Here is a 22,500-nt window from a genome sequence, read left to right as displayed (position 1 = left end):
GCCCCAAACACCCGCTCACAATTCTTCCAATCTCCACAAAGAAAATCGCGAAGTAAAAAATACTTCAATACCGGCAGCGTTCCGCTGCAATAAAACTCGCCTCGCGAATTTAAAAACTCGGTAAAAAAAATCCAGCCGTTGCAAAGACGAAAACAAAGTGTTTATAAAGTTTGCAATGGTGCAAGCAATTATTGCACGTGCAGGCAGGAACGCGCCAAAATTTGCAAACGTGCAATGGTGCCATAATTCTTATATTTTCTTCTGGTTTCCGTCAGACAATTCTATTCAAGAACAGCCTGAGGAAATCAGTGTAAGAGGCATACGGGCATTCAGGCATGCTGAGAGGCATATGTGGCATAAGAAGCATAGAGGCATCGTGCGGTGAAAAAAAAGGGGGGGGAGTCCCCGGTCCCCCCAAACCAGAGGAAGGGGGAACCAACTCCCAGATAAATAATATAATTTGTGGGGAGTTTGTTTTCAAGGTATTACCCACAGAAAAGGTAGGGAGTATAAAGAGAGGCAAAGAGAGCAAAGAGAGGGTGCAGCAGGCAAGAGTGAGACGTCCTCCTCCTCCTCCTCCTCCTCCTCCGAGAGGAGGCGAAGAGGAAGAGGAAGAAGAGGAAGAAAAGAAGAATCCTGCATCCATTTACCCGAGAGTTGTAGCCGCATGGTAGATGCAACATCTGTGGAACAAGGCAAGGAACACATCAATGGAACCGCAGAACACAAAATGCTGATACAGTATCAAAGGGGGGGGGGGTGACGGGAAGGGGGAGAGGGGGAAGAGGAGAGGGGGAAGGGGGAGAGTAGGGGGAGCTGTCGCCCAGGACAGATCGGGGAGGGACACGTCAATCAACGATGACAGAAGATACTGCAGTAATACGGGGTGCGGGAACTGGCACCCCATGATAGAGGAGTGGGGGGAGAGAGGGGGGAGGAGGGAGGAGGGAGGGAGAGGAGGATAAGGGGGAAGGGAAGGAGAGGGGAGAGGAAGAGGAGAGTGAACTAGGAAGGGAAGGGGAGATGGGAGGGGGAGAGGGGAATGGGTACGGGTGATGGGGAGAAGGGAATGGGTAGGGGGGGTGGGAAGAAGGGAATGGGTAGGGGGGATGGGGAGAGGGGAAAGGAAATGGGAAAAGGGAGACGGGAAATAGAAGTGGGAGAGATGGAGAGAGGGGAAAAGGAAGTGGGGGAGAGGGAAAGAGGGGAAAGGGAAGTGGGGGAGAGGGAAAGAGGGGAAAGGGAAGTGGGGGAGAGGGAAAGAGGGGAAAGGGAAGTGGGGGAGAGGGAAAGAGGGGAAAGGGAGAGAGAGGAAAGGGATGTGAGGGAGAGGAGCAGAGGGGGGAAGGGATGTGGTCGAGAAGGGGAGAACGGTAAGGAAAAGGGGGGAGGGGGAGGTAGGGGAGAGGGGGGAGGTAAGGGGAGAGGGGGTAGGGAGAAAGGGGAAAGGGAAATGGGGAGAGGAGAGAGGAAGGGAAATGGGGAGAGGGAGAGAGGAAGGGAAATGGGGGGAGAGGGTGAGGTACATTTATCAACAGCGCCACATAAAGTGTTGCAATAATACAGCGTGAGGATTGTCATCATGTGTGGGGGGTATAAAGGAAATGTCGATCAAACTGACACAAATATAAAATACTGCATTAATACAAGAAGGGAATGTCACCCATAACAGAGAAGGGGGTAAGGGGAGAAGGGGGAAGGGGGAGAAGGGGAGAAGGGGGCGAGGAGGGAAACGTCAATCAACAATGACAAACAATATACTGCAGTTAACACAAGGTTGGATTGTCAACCATGATAGAGATGGAGGGGGTGGGAAAGGGGGAAGCAGGTGGGGGGGAAGGGAAAGGGGGAGAGAGGGGGGAGGGCACGTCCATCAACAGCGACACATAAAACACCTTAACACACACAGGGGCGGGGGAGACAGTCATCCATGCAACATGTCATCCAAAGGGGAACAAATCTATCAACAGCGACACATAAAGCATAGCACTAACATGTACCCAGAGTTGTTTCGTTGATGCTGGAGCGGGGTTGGCGGGTGGGTGGGGGGATTGTGGGGGGATACTTTACACTGGGGAGAATGGGTACACTGCGGTCACAGCACGTCAATCAATAGCCCAAAGGACTTTTCCCCCTTATCAGGGGGGTGGACGAAACAAAACACACACTCAATGCATACACATTTCAATACATACATTGTTTGGAAATGACATTTGTATATTAACTATTATCAACTATAAAAGTATTAACACATCAATAAATACAACATTAAATAGCATGCAATCACTTTGTTTTGGATATACTGTCAGTATACACTGAGCAAACCGAATTCAGTATATGCTGGATAAAATGTAGTTGACATACATGGAGAACCTGTGGTCAGTATAATACACTGGGTAACTTGTAATCAGGATATTATGGAAAACTAGCTGTCAGTATCAACTGGCCAACATTCAGTATAAACAAGATTTCACGTATAAAAAAATAAAAAAAATCACTGATTGGGTCAACAACAACAGTGATTGGTTCCGGGATTGTGGACGTCCAGGATGATGAGTAGACAAAAAATAAGTGATTGGTCGAGTGTCCCATTCACGAGAGTGATGGGGGTGTCACCATGTCCCAATCAGTGTCAAACTACATCACGTCAATTTTGCTTCGATGACGAACTTCAACTATTTGATTCTGTTTTTTGTTCAACAAACGAGGGAATCGAAATCATTTCTCATTAATTTCCTGAAGTACATTATTTATTCTAATATGGCTGGCGACTATTCAGCTAAAGGAAACTCACATTATTCGACAAAATACATTAACAAATAAATAAATAAGAAAATAAATAACAAATAACCAATTAAACAAACAAAATACAGAACGAATAAAAATAATATTTAGTAGCAATGTACATGTGCTAAATAATAAACACAATTATATACTGTATGAAAACACAAATATAAACAATCAAAAGAGTCATAAAACATATAGACATATGTCCTGTACTGTTACTAAATAGTAAAAAGAAGTATCTACTGTATATAAAAACAAATACAAACACTCAAAAATAATCATAAAACATAGACAAATAATCTTTGCGTGACAAGATGGCACCCTTCCCAAGAACGGGAAAAAAAAAAAAAAAAAAAAAATCACTGACAGCCTATCAGCGATCGAGTTTAGTGCTGACAGCCAATCAGCGATCGAGCCGAGTGCTGACAGCGGCAAGCAGCACTGACAGTAACGCTGATCCGACTCTTCGTCAAACGCGAATAGATCTAAACAATGCCTCGGCTGGTGGCACAAAAGGACGAGGGGGCGAGGGGGAAGGGGGGGAGGGGGACGGGGGGAGCGCCGCCGACAAAGAAGTGATATCGGTGCGACGTCATGCATAAAGGGGGTGGCGGTGGGAGGGGGAGGGGGGGAGGAGGGGGAGGGGGGGAGGAGGGAAGACAAAAGGAGTAGGATAGGGAGGAGAGGGGGAATATGGAGAGGAGGATAAGGGAGGAGAGAGAGGGAGAAGAGATGAGGGAAAAGAGGGAGAAGAAATGAGGGAGAGGAGGGGAGAGAGGAGGGAGAAGAAATGAGGGAGAGGAGGGGAGAGAGGAGGGAGAAGAAATGAGGGAGAGGAGGGGAGAGAGGAGGGAGAGGGGAGAGAGGAGGGGAGAGAGGAGGGAGAGGGGAGAGAGGAGGGAGAGGGGAGAGAAGAGGGAGAGGGGAGAGAGGAGGGAGAGGGAGGGAGGAGGGAGAGGGAGGGAGAGGGGAGGGGAGAGAGGAGGGAGAGGGGAGGGGAGAGGGGAGGGGAGAGAGGAGGGAGAGGGGAGGGGAGAAAGGAGGGGGAGAGGGGAGGGGAGAAAGGAGGGGGGAGGTGGAGAGGAGGAGAGAAGGGGAGGAGAGGAGGGGGAGGAGAGGAGGGGGAGGAGAGGAAGGGGAGGAGAGGAGGGGGAGGAGAGGAGGGGGAGGAGAGGAAGGGGAGATGAGGAGGGAGAGGAGAGAAGGGAGGGGAGAGGAGAGGAGGGGCAGGAGGGGAAGCAGAGGCGGAGGACAGGAAGGAGAGAAGGGAGAAGAGGAAGAGGAAGGGGAGAAGAGAGAGAAGAGGGAGAAGAGGAAGAGGAGAAGAGGAAGAGGAGAAGAGGAAGAGGAGAAGAGGAAGAGGAGAAGAGGAAGAGGAGAGGAACAAGAGGAACAAGAGCAAGAGAAGAGGCAGAGAAGAGGAAGAGAAGAGGGAGAAGAGGAAGAGAAGAGGGAGAGGAGGGGAGGAAAGGGAGAAGAGAGGAGGAAAGGGAGAGGAGGGGAGGAAAGGGGAAGGGGAAGAGGAAAAGAGGAGAGAGGGATAGGAGGGGAGAAGAGGGAGAGGGGAGAAGAGGGAGAGGAGGGGAGAAGAGGGAGAGGAGGGGAGAAGAGGGAGAGGAGGGGAGAAGAGGGAGAGGAGGGGAGAAGAGGGAGAGGAGGGGAGAAGAGGGAGAGGGGAGAAGAGGGAGAGGAGGGGAGAAGAGGGAGAGGAGGGGAGAAGAGGGAGAGGGGAGGAAAGGGAGAGGTGGGGAGGAAAGGGAGAGGTGGGGAGGAAAGGGAGAGGGGAGGACAGGGAGGGGAGAAAAGGGAGAGGGGAGAAAAGGGAGAGGTGGGGAGAAAAGGGAGAGGTGGGGAGGAAAGGGAGAGGAGGGGAGGAAAGGGAGAGGAGGGGAGGAAAGGGAGAGGAGGGGGAGAAAAGGGAAAGGAGGGGAGGAAAGGGAGAGGAGGGGAGGAAAGGGAGAGGAGGGGAGGAAAGGGAGAGGGGAGGAAAGGGATAGGGGAGGAAAGGGAGAGGTGGGGAGGAAAGGGAAAGTAGGGGGGAGGAGGGGAGGGAAGGGAGAGAGGAGGGGAGTAGGGGAAGAGGAGGAGGGGAAGAGGAGGGGAAGAGGAGGAGGGGGAGGAAGGGAAGAGGGGGAGAGGGGGAGGGCGAGGGGAAGAGGAGGAGGAGGGGGAAGAGGAGGAGGGGGAGGAGGGGAAGAGGAGGTGAGGGAGGAGGAGGAGGGGAAGAGGAGGAGAGGGAGGAGGGGAAGAGGAGGAGAGGGAGGAGGAGGAGGGGAAAGAGGAGGAGGGGGAGGAGGGGAAGAGGAGGAGGGGGAGGAGGGGAAGAGGAGGCGGAGGGGGAGGAGGGGAAGAGGAGGCGGAGGGGGAGGAGGGGAAGAGGAGGCGGAGGGGGAGGAGGGGAAGAGGAGGCGGAGGGGGAGGAGGGGAAGAGGAGGCGGAGGGGGAGGGGAAGAGGGGGAGGAGGGGAAGAGGGGGGGGAGGGGAAGAGGAGGGGGGGGAGGGGAAGATGAGGAGGAAGGAGGGGAAGATGAGGAGGAAGGAAGGGGGAGGAGGGGAAGAGGAGGAGGGGGGGAAGGATGAAGGGGGAAGTGGAGGAGGGGGGAAGAGGAAGGGGGAAGTGGAGGAGGGGGGAAGAGGAGGGGGAAGAGGAGGAGGGGGGAAGAGGAGGGGGGAAGAGGAGGAGGGGGGAAGAGGAGGAGGGGGGAAGAGGAGGAGGGGGAAGAGGAGGAGGGGGGAAGAGGAGGAGGGGGGAAGAGGAGGAGGGGGGAAGAGGAGGGGGGAAGAGGAGGGGGGAAGAGGAGGGGGGAAGAGGAGGAGGAGTGTCCGGCCTGAAGTGACCGGACAGAATGAAGCGGCCGGGACATCAGTACATAGACACTCCTGAACTCTGACCTTTCCTCCTCCTCTTCTTCATCATCATCCTTTTGGGCTATGCAAGTGACGTTACTACCTAGTCGTATGAATGACGCATCCCAAATATATATGTGTGTGTGTGTGTGTGTGTGTGTGTGTGTGTGTGTGTGTGTGTGTGTGTGTGTGTGTGTGTGTGTGTGTGTTTGTATGTGTACGTGTGTATTACCAGTTACCTGAGTAACGTTTCTTGTGGCACTGACTTGACGAGGGCGGACATTTGGAAGTGACACAGACGAAAACACGTCACGGGTGACATCCCAAGTGACACGTACATGACACGCGGATGACAGACATCACATACAAAATCACGCCCGTGACACAGGCAAGGACAAATACAATAATGACGTCATTCAACTGTAACGTAGATCTGATCACGTCACTCAACGATGACGTATCACCAAAAGGATGTGACGTCACACTTGAAACAACTCGACAGTTTTGTTTTCGGATACGTCCCCGTCACGCGTGACAACGTCACGCACAGCGTGTCACGTGGCAAAAACCTTGCGAGGCTATGCAACGTCTGGGGGACGTGACATCAAAGTGTGACGTCATGCCGACCTCTAGTCTCTCGGCCAATCCGGTCATCGTATTCAGCGTTGGGGGCGGGGCTTGACATATTACGTCGAGTCGACTTGAAACTGTACATTTCTCATTCAGAACTTCTTTTCAAATTCACTATACGTGTATGTGTGTGTATATAATATATATATATATATATATATATATATATATATATATGTATATATATATATATATATATATTATATATATAATGCTGAGCAGGCAACTCAAAACACGTATATTACAGACCAACCCCACACCCTGTGACGTCACCAGAAAATACTGCAACCTACTGCAACCTGTGTCTGGCGCCTTCAGACACACCTCGTTTCTCATGACCCTCAACAAATCACCCATCTAGCCTCTTCCGCCCTGAATGGCACTTTCACATTCTATGTCTGCCGTCAGGCGATTTTATTCGTCTGCGTGATATCCCATCCCGTGACGTCAACACGCTGATTTATTGGGGCGGGGGGAGAGGGGGAAGGGGAGAAAGAGGGGAGAGGGGGAGAGGGGAGAAAGGGGGGAGAACACTAATACCTCCTGCTAACGCCCTCTTTCCCCTGATCCTCTGAATATATGACCCTGCTGTCTTTGAATTATGTACCGTACACGGTACCTCCCCCCCCCCCGGACGTTAGTGTCACCAGTTACTGTGTGTTTCCTCGTTCCGCTCTTGTAATGGATTCTATTCCATCTACGAGTCTTGTACTGCGCGCCAGCGATGGAAGAAGAGGAAGAAGAAGAGGTAAAAGAAGTAGAAGAGGAAGAAACAGAAGAAGACGAAGTAGAATAAGAACTAAAAGTAGTAGAAGTAGAAGACGAAAAAATTAAGAATTAGAAGAGGAAGAAGCAGAAGCAAATGAAGTAGAGTTAGAGGAAGAGGAAGAAGCAGAAGCAGAAGTAGAGTTAGAGAAAGAGGAAGAAGAAGCAGAAGTAGAAGTAGAGGAGGAAGTAGAAGATGTAGAAGAAGAAGAGGAAGAAGAAGTAGAAGTAGAGGAGGAAGTAGAAGAAGAGGAAGAAGAAGACAAATCAGGTAAAAAGAGGCGCCGTCATCTTGTACGTGGCTCATCACTTTGAAGAGTTGGTTCAGAGTTCGTCAATTAGTCTCGAACTTTAGAGATTTTGTATTTTGTTCAAAACTAGACTGTTCTATTCGGTTCTAAAAAGCCCCCTAGTTCAGAATCGAAGCAAACACACACACACACACAACAATAACTCCTCAAAATGAATAAATAAATGAATAAACAAATAAAATAAATAAAGCAATAAACGAGGCCATCTGAGTGCCTGGCGATGCCCCTCACAGAGTGCCACCTGGCAGGGACAAATTAAATTCACCATCTGCAGATGGCCACGCCTACTCTCGAGGCAACACGACAGTTGCTTGACGTCATGCAGATGGTTAGATGACGTCAGGAATGGAGTATGATCAATTTTCTCAACAGATCAACTCCCTTCCGTACCGTGTGGTACTGTACTTTTTATTACGACTGCCGCTAGGCGAATTTATTAATCTCCGTGGCCCACGGCCCGTGTGTATACTTAAAAGTAACACTACGAGTGAATTGCATACGCACATTGATTTGGACATCCACGAACTCAGGTGGGTGTGTCAGTTTCCTTTGTCCTCGACATGTACGTCACGCCGACAACGAAGGAGAAAGTGGAAGGGGGTGGAAGTGGAAAGTGGGTGGAAGATGGAGTGGGGGGTGAGGGGTATGGCACCAGCCGGAAGCAGAAGTGGCACGTGGCACAGACGGCATGACACGCACTCGCTCAACACATACACACGCACAAAACACACACACACACACACACACATACACACACACACACATACACGTACACGCACGACCATGCAACGCGCATGGCACCACCCGGAAACAGAAGTGACACGTGGCACAGACGGCATTACACACACACACACACACACACACGACCATGCAACGCGCACGGCACCAGCCAGAAACAAAAGTGGCATGTGGCACAGACAGCATGACACACACACGCACACACACATGCATGCATACACACACGGCCATGCATGCAGCGTACATGGCACTCCTTGCCTCGCCATGATGTGAGAGCAGCCCTAATTTCATGCATCCCTACTTTCACCCCCTCCTCCGCTTTCCCACCTCCTCCAACATGCAATCCCTGGTCCTCTTCTTCCTCCCCCTCCTACTCCCCATACCTCCTCCTCCTCCTCCCCCTACTCCCCATATCTCCTCCTTCCTCCATATTCTCTCTATCAATTTCATCTCCTTCACAGCCACAGCCACAGCCACAGCCACAGCCCCTCCTCCTCCTCCTCTTCCCGTCCTCCTCACCTCCCCTCCTCTTCTTCAAATTCCAACGCTATCTCATCACATTTCCTAAGCTAATATATATATATATATATATATATATTACACACATAACAAATAACCTAAATATCCCCTACAGACTTAACCTCTAATAAGTTACCACTTCGACTATGAATCTGCTTCACTGATACACGATCCCAATACCACAATACCATCCCCCCATTCCCCCCTCCCCCCGTAGCCAAAACTGTTTAACACCCCCTTCCCCCATTACAATAGCTACACAAGGCCATCCCCTAACCTCCCCGTCCAATATCCCCCTCCCCCCCACAGTCAATAATCACAAGACCTCTACGCCCTATCTCATATCCCCCCCGCCCGCCTCTTCTCCCCACCCCCTCCCCTCTCACGTATAATCTTTTTCATCTCCCCTTTTGACTCTGCCTATCTCCCCCATATTGAATTTTCTCCCCATAACTAGCCCCCATAATCCAATTTATCCCCCCAGCCCTCCGCTTTCTAGATAAATCTTTCATAACCTTAATATTGTTTCGTCACGTGACTTGCGGTCGGGGAAAAACCTTCGTCTATCAGTGGACTTTGTTGGTTGATAAAGGACGTGCGGAGAAGGGTCCGAGAGGACGGACGAGGGGTTACAGATAAGGACGATGAGACAAAGTTCCCCACGAGTAAGAATTATGAGACTGATTGCCAACCAAAAATGTATGCAAGGGGGAGGGGGGGAAAGAGGGGAGTGATACGGTGGGGAGGCTGAGGGGGAGGATGGAGGGAAGAGGATGAAATATGATGAGGATGAGTAAGAAGAGGATGAGGAAGAGGATGAGGAGGAAGAAGATGAGGAGGAAGAAGATGAGGAGGAAGAAGATGAGGAGGAAGAAGATGAGGAGGAAGAAGAGGAGGAGGAGGAAGAGGAGGAGGAGGAAGAGGAGGAGGAAGAGGGAGGAGGAGGAAGAGGGAGGAGGAGGAAGAGGGAGGAGGAGGAAGAGGGAGGAGGAGGAAGAGGAGGAGGAAGAGGAGGAGGAGGAAGAGGAGGAGGAGGAGGAGGAGGAGGAGGAGGAGGAATAAGAGGAGGAGGAGGAATAGGAGGAGGAGGAGGAAGAGGTGGTAGAAGAAGAAGAAGAAAGATGATATAGGAAAAGGAGGTACAGGAGGAGGAGGAGGTGGTAGAGAAAGAGAAGAAGGAAGAGGTGATGCAGGAGGAGATAGAGGAGGAGATAGTGGAGGAGGAGGAGGAATGACGGGGTACAGGAGGAAGAAGGGAGGTGGTAGGTGGAAAGAAAGGTGTGTGTGTGTGTGTGTGTGTGTGTGTGTGTGTGTGTGTGTGTGTGTGTGTGTGTGTGTGTGTGTGTTTATGTGTCGCGCATGTATCGCGTGTGTGAGCATGTGTGTCGCGTGTGTCACGTGTGTGTGTGGGCGTGTACGCACGTGTGCGCGCGCGCGTGTGTGTATAGCGCGCATGCGTGTCACGTGGGTAGAGGGGGGAGCGAGGGGACATCGAGAACGGGGGAGAGGGGAAACGTACGAGGGGATAAGGTGAACATGGCCTAATTATCAGAGGTACCACACCAATTACCCTAAAAACGTAGTCGATCCACAAGAGAGGAAGAAAGAGAGAGGAGGGTGAAGAGAAAGAGAGAGAGAGGAGGGTGAAGAGAGAGAGAGAGAGAGGAGGGTGAAGAGAGAGAGAGAGAGAGAGAGAGAGAGAGAGAGAGAGAGAGAGAGAGAGAGAGGAGGAGGAAGACAGAGAGAGGAGGAGGAAGACAGAGAGAGGAGGAGGAAGACAGAGAGAGGAGGAGGAAGACAGAGAGAGGAGGAGGAAGACAGAGAGAGGAGGAGGAAGACAGAGAGAGGAGGGGAAAGAGAGGAGGGGAAAGAGAGAGAGGAGGGGAAAGAAAAAGAGAGGAGGGGAAAGAAAGAGGAGGGGGAAGAAAGAGGAGGGGAAAGAAAGAGAGAGAGGAGGGGAAAGAGAGAGAGGAGGGGGAAGAGAGAGAGGAGGGGAAAGAGAGAGAGGAGGGGGAAGAGAGAGAGGAGGGGGAAGAGAGAGAGGATGGGGAAGAGAGAGAGGAGGGGGAAGAGAGAGAGGAGGGGAAGAGAGAGAGGAGGGGAAGAGAGAGAGGAGGGGAAGAGAGAGAGGAGGGGAAGAGAGAGAAGAGGGGGAAGAGAGAGAAGAGGGGAAGAGAGAGAGGAAGGATAAGAGAGGAGGGGGAAGAAAGAGAGGAGGGGGAAGAGAGAGGAGGGGAAAGAGAGAGAAGAGGGGGAAGAGAGAGAAGAGGGGGAAGCAGAGAAAGAAGAGGGGGAAGAGAGAGAAGAGGGGGAAGAGAGAGAAGAGGGGGAAGAAGAGAAAGAAGAGGGGGAAGAGAAAGAAGAGGGGGGAAGAGAAAGAAGAGGGGGCAGAGAGAGAAGAGGGAAGGGAGAGGGGGAAAAGAGGGGGGAAGAGTAAGAAGAGGGGGCAGAGAGAGAAGAGGGGGAAGAGAGAGGAGGGGAAGAGAGGATGGGGAAGAGAGAGGAGGGGAAGAGAGGATGGGGAAGAGAAAGGAGAGAAAGGAGAGAGAGAGAGAGAGGTAGAGAGAGGTTGAGAGGGAGAGAGAGAGAGAGGTGGAGAGAGAGAGAGGTGGAGAGAGGGAGAGAGGGGGGAGTATCCTCCAGGTCACTGGGGGGGGAGTATCCTCCAGGTCACTGGGGGGGAGTATCCTCCAGGTCACTGGGGGGAGTATCCTCCAGGTCACTGGGGGGAGTATCCTCCAGGTCACTGGGGGGGAGTATCCTCCAGGTCACTGGGGGGGAGTATCCTCCAGGTCACTGGGGGGAGTATCCTCCAGGTCACTGGGGGGGAGTATCCTCCAGGTCACTGGGGGGAGTATCCTCCAGGTCACTGGGGGGGGGGAGTATCCTCCAGGTCACGGAGGGGGAGTATCCTCCAGGTCACGGAGGGGGAGTATCCTCCAGGTCACGGAGAGGGAGTATCCTCCAGGTAACTGGGGGGAGTATCCTCCAGGTCACTGGGGGGAGTATCCTCCAGGTCACGGAGGGGGAGTATCCTCCAGGTCACGGAGGGGGAGTATCCTCCAGGTCACGGAGGGGGAGTATCCTCCAGATCACTGGGGGGGGAGTATCCTCCAGGTCACTAGGGGGGGAGGGCGGTGCAAAACAATCTTGTCCCCCCTACCCCAATTCCGGTGATCTTAAAGCCTTGTTCCGTATCCTTCCCCCCCTCCGACGCCCAAAAGCCTTCACCCCCCTCCCACCACTCCATACCTCCTGAAGAAATTCCCACCCCCGAGATGACCTTCAGGAACCTCTAGGACTTTGGGGAACCAGAGATGACCTTGAGAGAAGCCACGATGACCTTGGAGAACCCGCGGTGACTTTGGGGAATCCGTGGCGAACTTTATGAACCCATGATGACCTTGACAAAACCTGTAGGGACCCTAGGGAACCCTTGGCGACCTTAGGGAACCCGTGATGACCTTAGGGAAGCCGTGATGACCTTAGGGAAACCGTGGTGACCTTGGGGAATCCGTGGTGACCTTGGGGAATCCGTGGTGACCTTTGGGAACCCATGGTGACCTTGACAAGACCTATAGTGACCTTAGGGAACCCATGACGAGTTTAGGGAACTCGTTGTGACCTTTTAAAGAACCCGACAAAGGTCGCTGTTCAAAGATGACGGCTCCGGCCGTAGCCACGGACCTCCTCCTCCCCTCCCTCAATCGAACTCGTCGACAATCGCCAAAGTTCGAGCGTCACCCTTTGAAGTCTTTTTTCTGGCTAACACCGGACGATTTGATTCAGTCCGGGAGGTGCTCCTCGCCGTCGCGAAGCTTTCCGGTTCCCGGACTCTGGGTCCTCCGGTATTCCGGAGGCTCCTGGCTGGAATGACGGGCGGGCTAGGCATCTCGCCATCAAACGGGATCCGGCTGAAGGGGTCCCCAGACTTCTAAACACTACTAACTACTGCTACTACTAACTACTACTACTGCCATTACTACCAACACCACCAGCTCTACTACTACTACTACTGCTACTACCATTACTACCAACATCACCAGCATTACTACTTCTACTTCTGCAATTAGCACCATCATTACTACTGGTACTACTATTAACCACTACTAACACCACCATCATTACCATCACTACCAGCTACCATTCCTATTACTACTCTTACTACCAACAGCACCAGCAGTCCTACTTTTGCTATTAATACCACCATAACTAGCTACTACTACTACTACAATTACTACCAGCAATAGTACTAACTAGTACTATTACTACTCCAACCGATACTACCAAGTACTTTAACTACTACCACCACCACCGCTGGTACTACTACTACTTCTACTACTATTACTACTTTTACCACTACTACTATCCGGAACACCCCTTACTAAACAATGACGGAATTCCTCATCCCCACCCACGGGACAGTCCGGTCTTGCAAAGGACCACTAAGCCTCAACTCTCAACGCTACAGCTGATCGGGACGTCCTGTCATCTGTCGACAACAAGACAGCTGGTACGTGAGGCAACTGCTGCATTGGCTGTGACACAATGCAGCTGGTGGCGGGCAAGGCTGGTGCACTGGTCGTTAGTACTAGCTCCGATGCGGTTTACCGTTGGTGAGCACAGGTGGTGGTGGGTAAGGAGGTTCTGCAGTGGACTACGTCATTCATAAGGATACATCCTTACGATTCTTTTTTATGAATTAGTTTATTTATTTATTAGTTTACTTAACATTTTATTAACTTACATATACATATCTATTTATTCATTTACTGTGGCACTCTTCCTCTCCTTGTCCCTGTCGCCAGTGGATTTCATTCATCCCCGTGGCGCCACCTCAAGAGACAAGGCGTTTGGCTCTCGTCCCGGACACGAGAGAGAGAGATAGAGAGAGGGGGGAGGGGGAGAGAGGGTGGAGGGGAAGAGAGCGGGGGAGAGGGGGGGAGGGGGGGGAGGGGAAGAGAGCGGGGGAGGGGGGGAGGGGAAGAGAGCGGGGGAGGGGGGGAGGGGAAGAGAGAGTGGGGAGATGAGGGAGAGAGAAGGGAGAGAGAAGGGAGGGAGAAGAGAGAGAGAGAGAGAGAGAGAGAGAGAGAGAGAGAGAGAGAGAGAGAGAGAGAGAGAGAGAGAGAGAGAGAGAGAGAGAGAGAGAGAGAGAGAGAGAGGGAAAATTCAATATGTCCACCATAGTCCTTTCCTGCCTCCAATTATTCGGTCGGTCCAAGTACTTTCCAATTCCCCTTTTTTTTTCTCTCTCCCACTCTTCCCTTTGTGCATGCGCGATTGCGCGCGCGCGGTGTGTGATGTGATGTGACGCGAGGCGTGATGTGTGGCCCCGTGTCGTATCTGATTGTCTTTGTGTGTGTGTGTGTGTGTGTGTGTGTGTGTGTGTGTGTGTGTGTGTGTGTGTACGTCTATAGGTATAGCTGTGCATGTATGCCTATGTACATGTAGTTGTGTTTATGTGTGTATGCGTAAAGATGAATATACATACTGTATATGCGTGCGCGAGTACAATCCGCGTGCCTGCCTGCCCTGCTCTGGCCTACCCTCGCGCCTACCCTGCTCTGGCCTACCCTCGCCTGCTTTAGCTTGCCCTGCTTGGGCTACCCTTGCCTGCCCTGCCTGGCCTGCCCTAGCCTGCTGTGGCATGCCGTATCCTGCTCTAGCTTGCTTTGACCTGCCCTAGCCTGCCCTAGCCTGCTCTGGCCTGCCGACTTTTCAATTTGCACCACCCGCGAGCGGAACGCCCTTCAGACGGGAACCCCCAACAAACGCGTTTTCCATTTACTTAATAAATTCCCAATTAGTCCCGCTCCTTTGGACTTGTTTCCTTCGCCTCTTTTGTCCCCGCCTCTCCCTCGGGGGGCTTGTTTCCCCCCTCGTCCCCCCAATTCGCTCTGCTCTTTATTTAGCTGACCCCTCTCTCTCTCTCTCTCTCTCTCTCTCTTTTCGGAAGCCAAAGCAAAAACCCAGTCTCCCGGACACAGAGACACACAACCGGGACGCTTCCTGTCCCTTCCGGTCCTTTTCCGGTGTTGTTTGATCGTGTTTGATCACGTGTAACAGCCTCTGATCAGCCCCTTCCGTACCGGGTGGTATTTTTCCTTTCAAACCCATCTGCCGCCAGGCGATTTCATTCGTCTACGTGGGACTTCCATCACGTCGTTCTGACGTATTGACGTCACGTCGTCGTCTTCGTATCTTGACTGACGTCATCATCATGTATTCGCCTCTTACTACTGATACCACGCCCCCCTCTCCATCTCTCTCTCTCTTTCTCCATCTCTCTCTCTTTCTCTCCCCATACCTCTCTCTCTCTCTCTCTTTCCGCCTCGACAGGCCATAAACTAGGCCAAGTCATTATGTCAGTCCAATTGGGCCATTACTGAAAAGCATCCTCCAGGATTTGCTTCCCTCCTCCCCTCTCCCCCTTCCCCCTCCTTCTCCTCCTCCCCATCTCCTCCTCCCCTTCCCTCCTCCTACCCTTCCTTTCTCCTGTATATCCCCTCTCCTCCTCCCTCCTCCTCAGACTCAGTCTATGTTTTCTCCGCAATCATCTGCAATGAGAGACCTCCACGTTGACAGAATATGCGGAGTCAGCTAAAGAGGGAAGGAGTGTGGAGGAGAAAGGGAGGAGGGAGAAAGGGAGGAGGGAGAAAGAGAGAGGGAAGAGGGAGGGAGGAAGAGGGAGGGAGGAAGAGAGAGGGAGGAGGAAGGGAGGGAGAGAGGGAGGAAGAGAGAGGGAGGAAGAGCGAGGGAGGAGGAGAGAGGGGGGAGAAAAAGAGGAGTAGAAATTGAGAAAGAGGAGTAGAAATTGAGGAAGAGAGAGTGAGGAAGAGAGAGTGACGAGGAGAGAGGGATGAAGAGAGAGGTAGGAAAGAGGGAGGAGAGAGGAAGGAGGAGAGAGGAAGGAGGAGAGAAGGAGGAGGAGGAAGGAGGAGGAGAGAGGAAGGAGGAGGAGAGAGGAAGGAGGAGGCGAGAGGGAGAAGGAGAGAGGAGTAGAAATGGAGTAGAGAGGAGGGAGGAGAGAGGAAGGACGAGAGAGGTAGGTGGAGAATAGGAGATTAGGAGATTAGGAGATTAGGAGAGTAGGAGGAGGAGTGAGGTTGGAGGATGGAGGGGAGAGGGGAGGGGAGAGGGGAGGGGAGAGGGGAGGGGAGAGGAGAGGGAGGAGATAGGAAGGAAAAGCAAGGCAGGAGGAGAGGGTGAAAGAAAAAGGAGTGGGAGTGGGAGAAAAGGCAAGACGAGGTAAGGGCGGAAGTTGAACAGTACATGGAGAGAGAGGAGAGAGAGGAGAGAGGGGAGCGGCAAAAATGACAGGAAAAGAAAAAGAACGAGAGGAGAATTCCACACCGGGAAAAAAAGGGAAAAGTGGAAGAGGGGAATCAAGAGGGGGAGGAAAAGGGGAGGAAAAGGAGAGGAGGAAAGGGGGGTTATGAGAAAAGGGGGGTTATGAGAAAAGGGGGGTTAGGAGAAAAGGGGGGTTAGGAGAAAAGGGGGAGGGGAGGGGGAGGGGAGGGGAGGGTGAGAGGGCAAGGGAAAGGAGAAGGGTGGGGAGGGGGAGGGGAGGGGAGGGGGAGAGGGCAAGGGAAAGGAGAAGGGTACGGAGGAGGAAAAGGAGAAGGGTAAGAAGGGAAAGAAGGGAAAGGAGGAAGAAAAGGAGGAGGAAAAGGAGGAGGAAAAGGAGGAGGAAAAGGAGGAGGAGGAAAAGGAGGAGATGGGAAAGGAGGAGATGGGAAAGGAGATGGAAAAGGAGGACAGGAAGGAGGAAAGGGGGGTTAGGAGGAAAGGGGGAGGGGGAGGGGGAGAGGGCAAGGGAAAGGAGAAGGGTAAGGAGGAAAAGGAGGGGGAGGAAGACAGGAAGGAGGAGGAGAGGAAGGAGGAGGAGGAGAGGAAGGAGGAGGAGGAGAGGAAGGAGGAGGAGGAGAGGAAGGAAGAGGAGGAGAGGAAGGAGGATGGGAAGGAGAGGGGAGACAACACAAACGAAGGGTAACGAGGGGGAAGAGACACGAAGCAAACGAAGGAAAACGGACACGAAAGGGAAGGGGAAGGGAAAAGGATGGGAAAGGAAAGGGATGGGAAAGGGATGGGTAAGGAATGGGTAAGGGATGGGAAAGGGATGGGAAAGGAATGGGAAAGGAATGGGAAAGGGATGGGAAAGGGATGGGAAAGGGATGGGAAAGGGATGGGGAAGGAAAGGAAAAGGAAGGGAAAGGGAAGGGAAAGGAACGGAGAGGGAAGAGAAGGGAAAGGGAACGGAGAGGGAACGGAGAGGAAAGGGAAAGGAAAGGGGAGAGGGAGGGGAGAGGGAGGGGAAAGGAAAGGGGAGAGGGAGGGGAGAGGGAGGGGAAAGGAAAGGGGAGAGGGAGGGGAAAGGGGAGAGGGAGGGGAAAGGGGAGAGGGAGGGGAAAGGGGAGAGGGAGGGGAAAGGGGAGAGGGAGGGGAAAGGGGAGAGGGAGGGGAAAGTGGAGAGGGAGGGGAAAGGGGAGAGGGAGGGGAAAGGGGAGAGGGAGGGGAGAGGGAGGGGAAATGAAAGAGAAAGGGGAGAGGGAGGGGAAAGGAGAGGGAAAGGGGAGAGGGATGGGAAAAGAAAGGGAAAGGGGAGAGGGAGGGGAAAGGAAAGGGAAAGGGGAGAGGGAGGGGAGAGGGAGGGGAAAGGAAAGAGAAAGGGGACAGGAAAGGGAAAGGGGACAGGGAGGGGAAGGGAAAGGGGACAGGGAGGGGAAAGGAAAGGGAAAGGGGAAAGGGAAAGGGGAGAGGGAGGGGAAAGGAAAGGGAAAGGGAGGGGAAAGGAAAGGGAAAGGGAGGGGAAAGGAAAGGGAAAGGGAGGGGAAAGGAAAGGGAAAGGGAGGGGAAAGGAAAGGGAAAGGGAGGGGAAAGGGAAAGGGAGGGGAAAGGAAAGGGAAAGGGGAAAGGAAAAGGAAAGGGAAAGGGGAAAGGAAAGGGAAAGGGGAGGAGGGGAAAGGAAAGAGAAAGGGGAGAGGGAGGGTAAAGGAAAGGGAAAGGGGAGAGGGAGGGTAAAGGAAAGGGAAAGGGGAGAGGGAGGGGAAAGGAAAGGGAAAGGGGAGAGGGAGGGGAAAGGAAAGGGAAAGGGGAGAGGGAGGGGAAAGGAAAGGGAAAGTTGAGAGGGAGGTGAAAGGAAAGGGAAGGAAGAGGGAAGGGAAAAGGATAAGAAACGAAAAGGGAGACCCGTGGAAGGAGGGGGGGGGAGACGTGGACGAGGGGAGAAATCCATTCGAGGGGAGGAATTAACTACGGAGAGGGATGTGGGGAAGGGGTGGGGGGAGGAGAGACATTAAAGAGGGGAATGGGAAAGGGTGGCACTCATGATGGGAGGGACGCGGGATGGGACGGTAGGGGAAGCACAGGGGGAAGGGAAGGAAGGGGAAGGGAAGGGAGGAGAGTGGAAGAGAAAGGGAGGGGAGAGGTGAAGGGGGATGAGAGGGGAGGGAAGGGGGATGAGAGGGGAGGGAAGGGGGATGAGAGGGGAGGGAAGGGGGATGAGAGGGGAGGGAAGGGGGATGAGAGGGGAGGGAAGGGGGATGAGAGGGGAGGGAAGGGGGATGAGAGGGGAGGGAAGGGGAATGGGAGGAAAGGGCGAAGGACGGTGGTGAAAAGGGAAGGAAAGGGAAGGGAAAGGAAGGGACATGACAAAAGGCGACAAACGATTGAAATATAAGAGAGAGATAGAGAGAGAGAGAGAGAGAGAGAGAGAGAGAGAGAGAGAGAGAGAGAGAGAGAGAGAGAGAGAGTGTATGTGTATGCACTGGTTTTTCACAACCCACTGGGCACACAAGTGAAATACAAAAGAGCACGAGAGTAGTTCCGGATCGAACAGACAGACAGACAAGGTGATGAAGGACGTGAAATAAAATACGCACCCTATCTGCTTCACGTACAAACAGGCGAGACCAAAATTTATCAAAAAATAAATAAATAAATAAACAAATAAAAATAAAATGTAATTGAAGGAGGAATGCACGCTATGTATGTATGCATGCACACACACACACACACACACACACACACACACACACACTATATATATATATATATATATATATATATAATATATATATATATATATATATTTATATATATATATATATATATAAAGGTGTATTGAGAGAAGAAAATTTAAATTTTTGGTTTTGCCCCCTTGCATACATTAAGGTGGAAGAGCTGAAATGAGGAGAAAGGAAGGGGGGGGGGAAGGGAGGGAAAACAAGGGAGGGGAAAACGAGGGAGGAAGGGGAAATGATGGAGGGTAGGGAGGGGGAGGGAAAACGGAGTATGGGAGAAGAGAGTGAGGGAAGGATGGAGGGCTGGAGAAATGAATGGAGTGGGGAAGGGAGAGAGGAGGAAGGAATGGAGGAAGAGAGAGAGAGAAGAGGAAGGAATGGAAGGAGGGAGAGAGGAAGGAGGGAGAGAGGAAGGAGGGAGAGAGGAAGGAGGGAGCGAGGAAGGAAGGAGGGAGGAACGAATGGAGAAAGAGGAGGGAGAAAAGGAGAAACATGTGGAGGGAGAAAGGGAGTACGGGAGAAGAGAGAGAGAGAGAGAGAGAGAGAGAGAGAGAGAGAGAGAGAGAGAGAGAGAGAGAGAGAGAGAGAGAGAGAGAGAGAGAGAGAGAGAGAGAGAGAGAGAAGAGAGAGTGTGAAGTTCAGCGAGGCGAATGACAATAACGATTCACACCTCGGGGCAGGCAACCTGTGTTTGTGTGCGTGGTGTTCCGTGAGGCGCTGCCAGCCGGAAGAAACTCTTGCACCAGCTGGTGGTGATCAAAACAGGGTGGTGAAAGCATGGTGATGACAATAGTGGTGATGGAAGAGTGGTGTGGTGATTGTACTTGTGGTGACAGTTTTTGGTTTCTGGTGTTAAAGGTGGTGTTAAGTAGGCTTGCGGTGTTATGAGCAGTAGTATTGTGAGTGATGATATTGTGAGTCATGATGATATTGTGAGTCGTGATGATATTGTGAGCTGTGATGATATTGTGAGTGGTGATATTGTGATTGGTGATTATATTATGAATGGTGATATTGTGAGTGGTGATTATATTATGAATGGTGATATTGTGAGTGGTGATTATATTATGAATGGTGATATTGTGAGTGGTGATGATATTGTAACGGGCGATGATATTGTGAGTCGTCATGATATTGTAACGGGTGATGATATTGTGAGTGATGATAGAGTTGTGGTGATATTGAGAGTTGCGATTATATTATGGATGGTGATATTATGCGTGGTGTTACTGCAAGTCGTTTTGATGTGAGTCTTGTACGTGGTGGTGGTAATGTGTGACTTGATGGTGTAAGAGGTGATGGTGTGAATGACAATACCATACAAATAAACCAAATGTCATCAACCTGGAATCAATGTCCATATATGGTCAATGCCCATATATGACCAATGTCCATATATAGCCAATGCTCATATATGATCAATGTCCATACAGTATATAGTCATAAAAGCCCTGAAGAGACCTTGCCCTCCGGGGGCGTGTGTGTGCATTGTGTGTGGGCGGCGGCTCAACAGAACTATGTGGGCGGCTGCTTAACAGATCTACGTGGGCGGGAGCTTAACCGCCTTACGTGGGTGTCGGCTTAACTCACAAAGGGTTAAACAAAACCGTACGGTTGCTGACTAGAGACCATTCGGTCCATGCCCAGACGGGACGCAATAAATAATAACAATAAAATAAATTAAAATAAACACAAATAAATCACTAAAATAACAAATGACCTTGTTCATAGGAATAGCATCACATTCATTAAGCATTTATGAAAAAAATACAAGCAAATAAAAAAAAAAATTAATTGGAAAAAAGAAACATACTTCATGCTATCTATGGTCACGTCTTCCTTCCCTCCGACTACACGGTTGACGAAGCGGGTTCTTCCACGTGAGAATGACCCCAAGGCCCTCCCGGCGCACGGACGTGAGATTAATTGGGCGTGAGAGTCAACACACACAAGTTTTGGGCTAAGCTGTTGTGGTGTCAAGGTGCCTACAAAGGTGATCATCAAACTCTCATAGCTGTCGTTCGAAGTTGCACAAAGTCTGGGCTACACTAACACGCCGGTTTGTTAAATCGTTATCAGTTAACTTGAGGTCCGTTAAATCGGTGTCCGTTAAAAGTGAAGTTCGTTAAAAGTGAAGTTCGTTCAGTTGTAGTCCAAGTCCGATAAATCGGTGTCCGTTAAGCCGAAGTCCGTTAAATTGAGGTCCGTTAAACCGAAGTCCAGGTCCGATAAAACGGTGTCCGTTAAAGTGAAGTCCGATAAATCGGTGTCTGTTAAAGTGAAGTCCGATAAATCGGTCAGTTAAATCTGTGTTACATAGAGACCTATATCTAGTAAACCGACGAGGCTAGAAAGAGGGGCGGTGCCTGAGGCATACTGCCTGGTCCGTGTGGCATAATGGTCAGTGAGGCATACTGCCTGGTCCATGAGGCATACTGCCTGGTCCGTGAGGCATACTGCCTGGTCCGTGAGGCATACTGCCTAGTCCGTGAGGTGTATTGCCTAGTCCGTGAGGTGTACTGCCTAGTCCGTGAGGTGTACTGCCTAGACCGTGAGGTGTACTGCCTAGTCCATAGGGCATAATGCCGGGCCCGTGAGGCATTGTGTCTGGTGTATGAGGCATTATATCTGGTGCCTGAGGCATAGTTCCATAGTGCCTGGTGTCTGAGGCATTGTGCCTGGTGCCTGAGGCATTGTGCCTAGTGCCTAAGGCATTGTGCCTAAGGCATAGTACCAGCGACAGCCATGACGATGCAATCCTGAATGTGGATTGATGGCAACCACAAACTAGATATTGGGCCCCAACGAACAATACGAGCCTCTCCCCCGCCCTCCCATTGTGTCGCAAGACGTGAAACCGCAATGCACCGCCGCGGGACAGCAACGGAACCGCAACGTTCCGCAATGCAACCCAAACAATACGTCTTTTATTGATAACATAACTAGCTGGCTTCTGTGAATTTGTATGTAAGGTCAGGCAGTGTCATATGTGACCTCTCCCCCTACTCTCTACATACACTCACACACACGCACGCACACAATCACACGCATGCACACAACCTCGTGGCGCAGTGGTTAGTTTTCGCCTGCCACTACGGCGGTCCGGGTTCGAATCCCGCCCAGGAATGAAATAATTTCAGTTTCGCTGCGCTGCGGGTTGTTACTCCAACTCTCGTAGGCGAGGAGTTGTGTGTGTGTGTGTGTGTGTGTGTGTGTGTGTGTGTGTGTGTGTGTGTGTGTGTGTGTGTGTGTGTGTGTGTGTAAGGTCACAGTATTACCCATTGATCGGTCACATGAGCTCTGAGCTCTCATCCGGGAGGTTAATAACTGTCGATCACGAGTACAACACGTGATCCAAGACCATGATGAATCCATACGCACACTTATTTAAAGACCATTCTGATCGAGACTGGATCCAAAGGCTGAATCTCGTTTCCTGTATGTCATATCAGGTATATAGATTTAAACACACACACACACACACACACACACACACACACACACACACACACACACACACCTCTAGCGTCCATAGGTCCATCTAGAGCTCATATTTCAGTTCAATAAAATAGCCAGAATTCCTTCACCAGAGCAAAAATCAACAAAGTGTGCCACTTTGACATCCACAGGGGTCAATAGAATTAAGAATATTACAATTATTTGTTCTGTATCAGTTGTGTACTCATGGCTCGCCACGATAAGATAAGACGAACTTGTGTGTGTGTGGCACTCCCAAGGCCAACTGTGCCAAGCGTGCCATCACGCCGGACAATCGAAACTGCCCCAGGATTTATCTGAACTATGTGCACATTTCATTACTGAATATTAATTTCTATACACAGCAGTTTACTTTTAATCAATATTATTTTTTAAACAAGATT

The 22,500-nt window shown here is 51.4% G+C and overlaps 1 protein-coding gene across 5 annotated transcripts in view; it reads right to left on the bottom strand.

Moving 5' to 3' along the window:
• The window catches only part of Evi5 (ecotropic viral integration site 5), a 466,869-nt gene that overhangs the window by 290,710 nt on the left and 153,659 nt on the right, over nucleotides 1–22,500 (bottom strand). For 3 of the 5 annotated variants that reach the window (XM_076192393.1, XM_076192387.1, XM_076192389.1), the window contains exon 3: nucleotides 651–683. The exons of the other annotated variants lie outside the window; for them this stretch is intronic. In XM_076192393.1, coding sequence (XP_076048508.1) covers nucleotides 651–683 — 33 coding nt within the window. The remainder of the gene's footprint in view (nucleotides 1–650; nucleotides 684–22,500) is intronic. 5 annotated transcript variants of the gene reach the window in all.

The sequence above is a fragment of the Oratosquilla oratoria genome, chromosome 11 (assembly GCF_046742065.1).
Source record: "Oratosquilla oratoria isolate Oo_2021 chromosome 11, ASM4674206v1, whole genome shotgun sequence".
Lineage (NCBI taxonomy): Eukaryota > Metazoa > Arthropoda > Malacostraca > Stomatopoda > Squillidae > Oratosquilla > Oratosquilla oratoria.
Note: the sequence above shows the minus strand (reverse complement) of the source record. Positions and strands in the feature narration are given on the sequence as shown.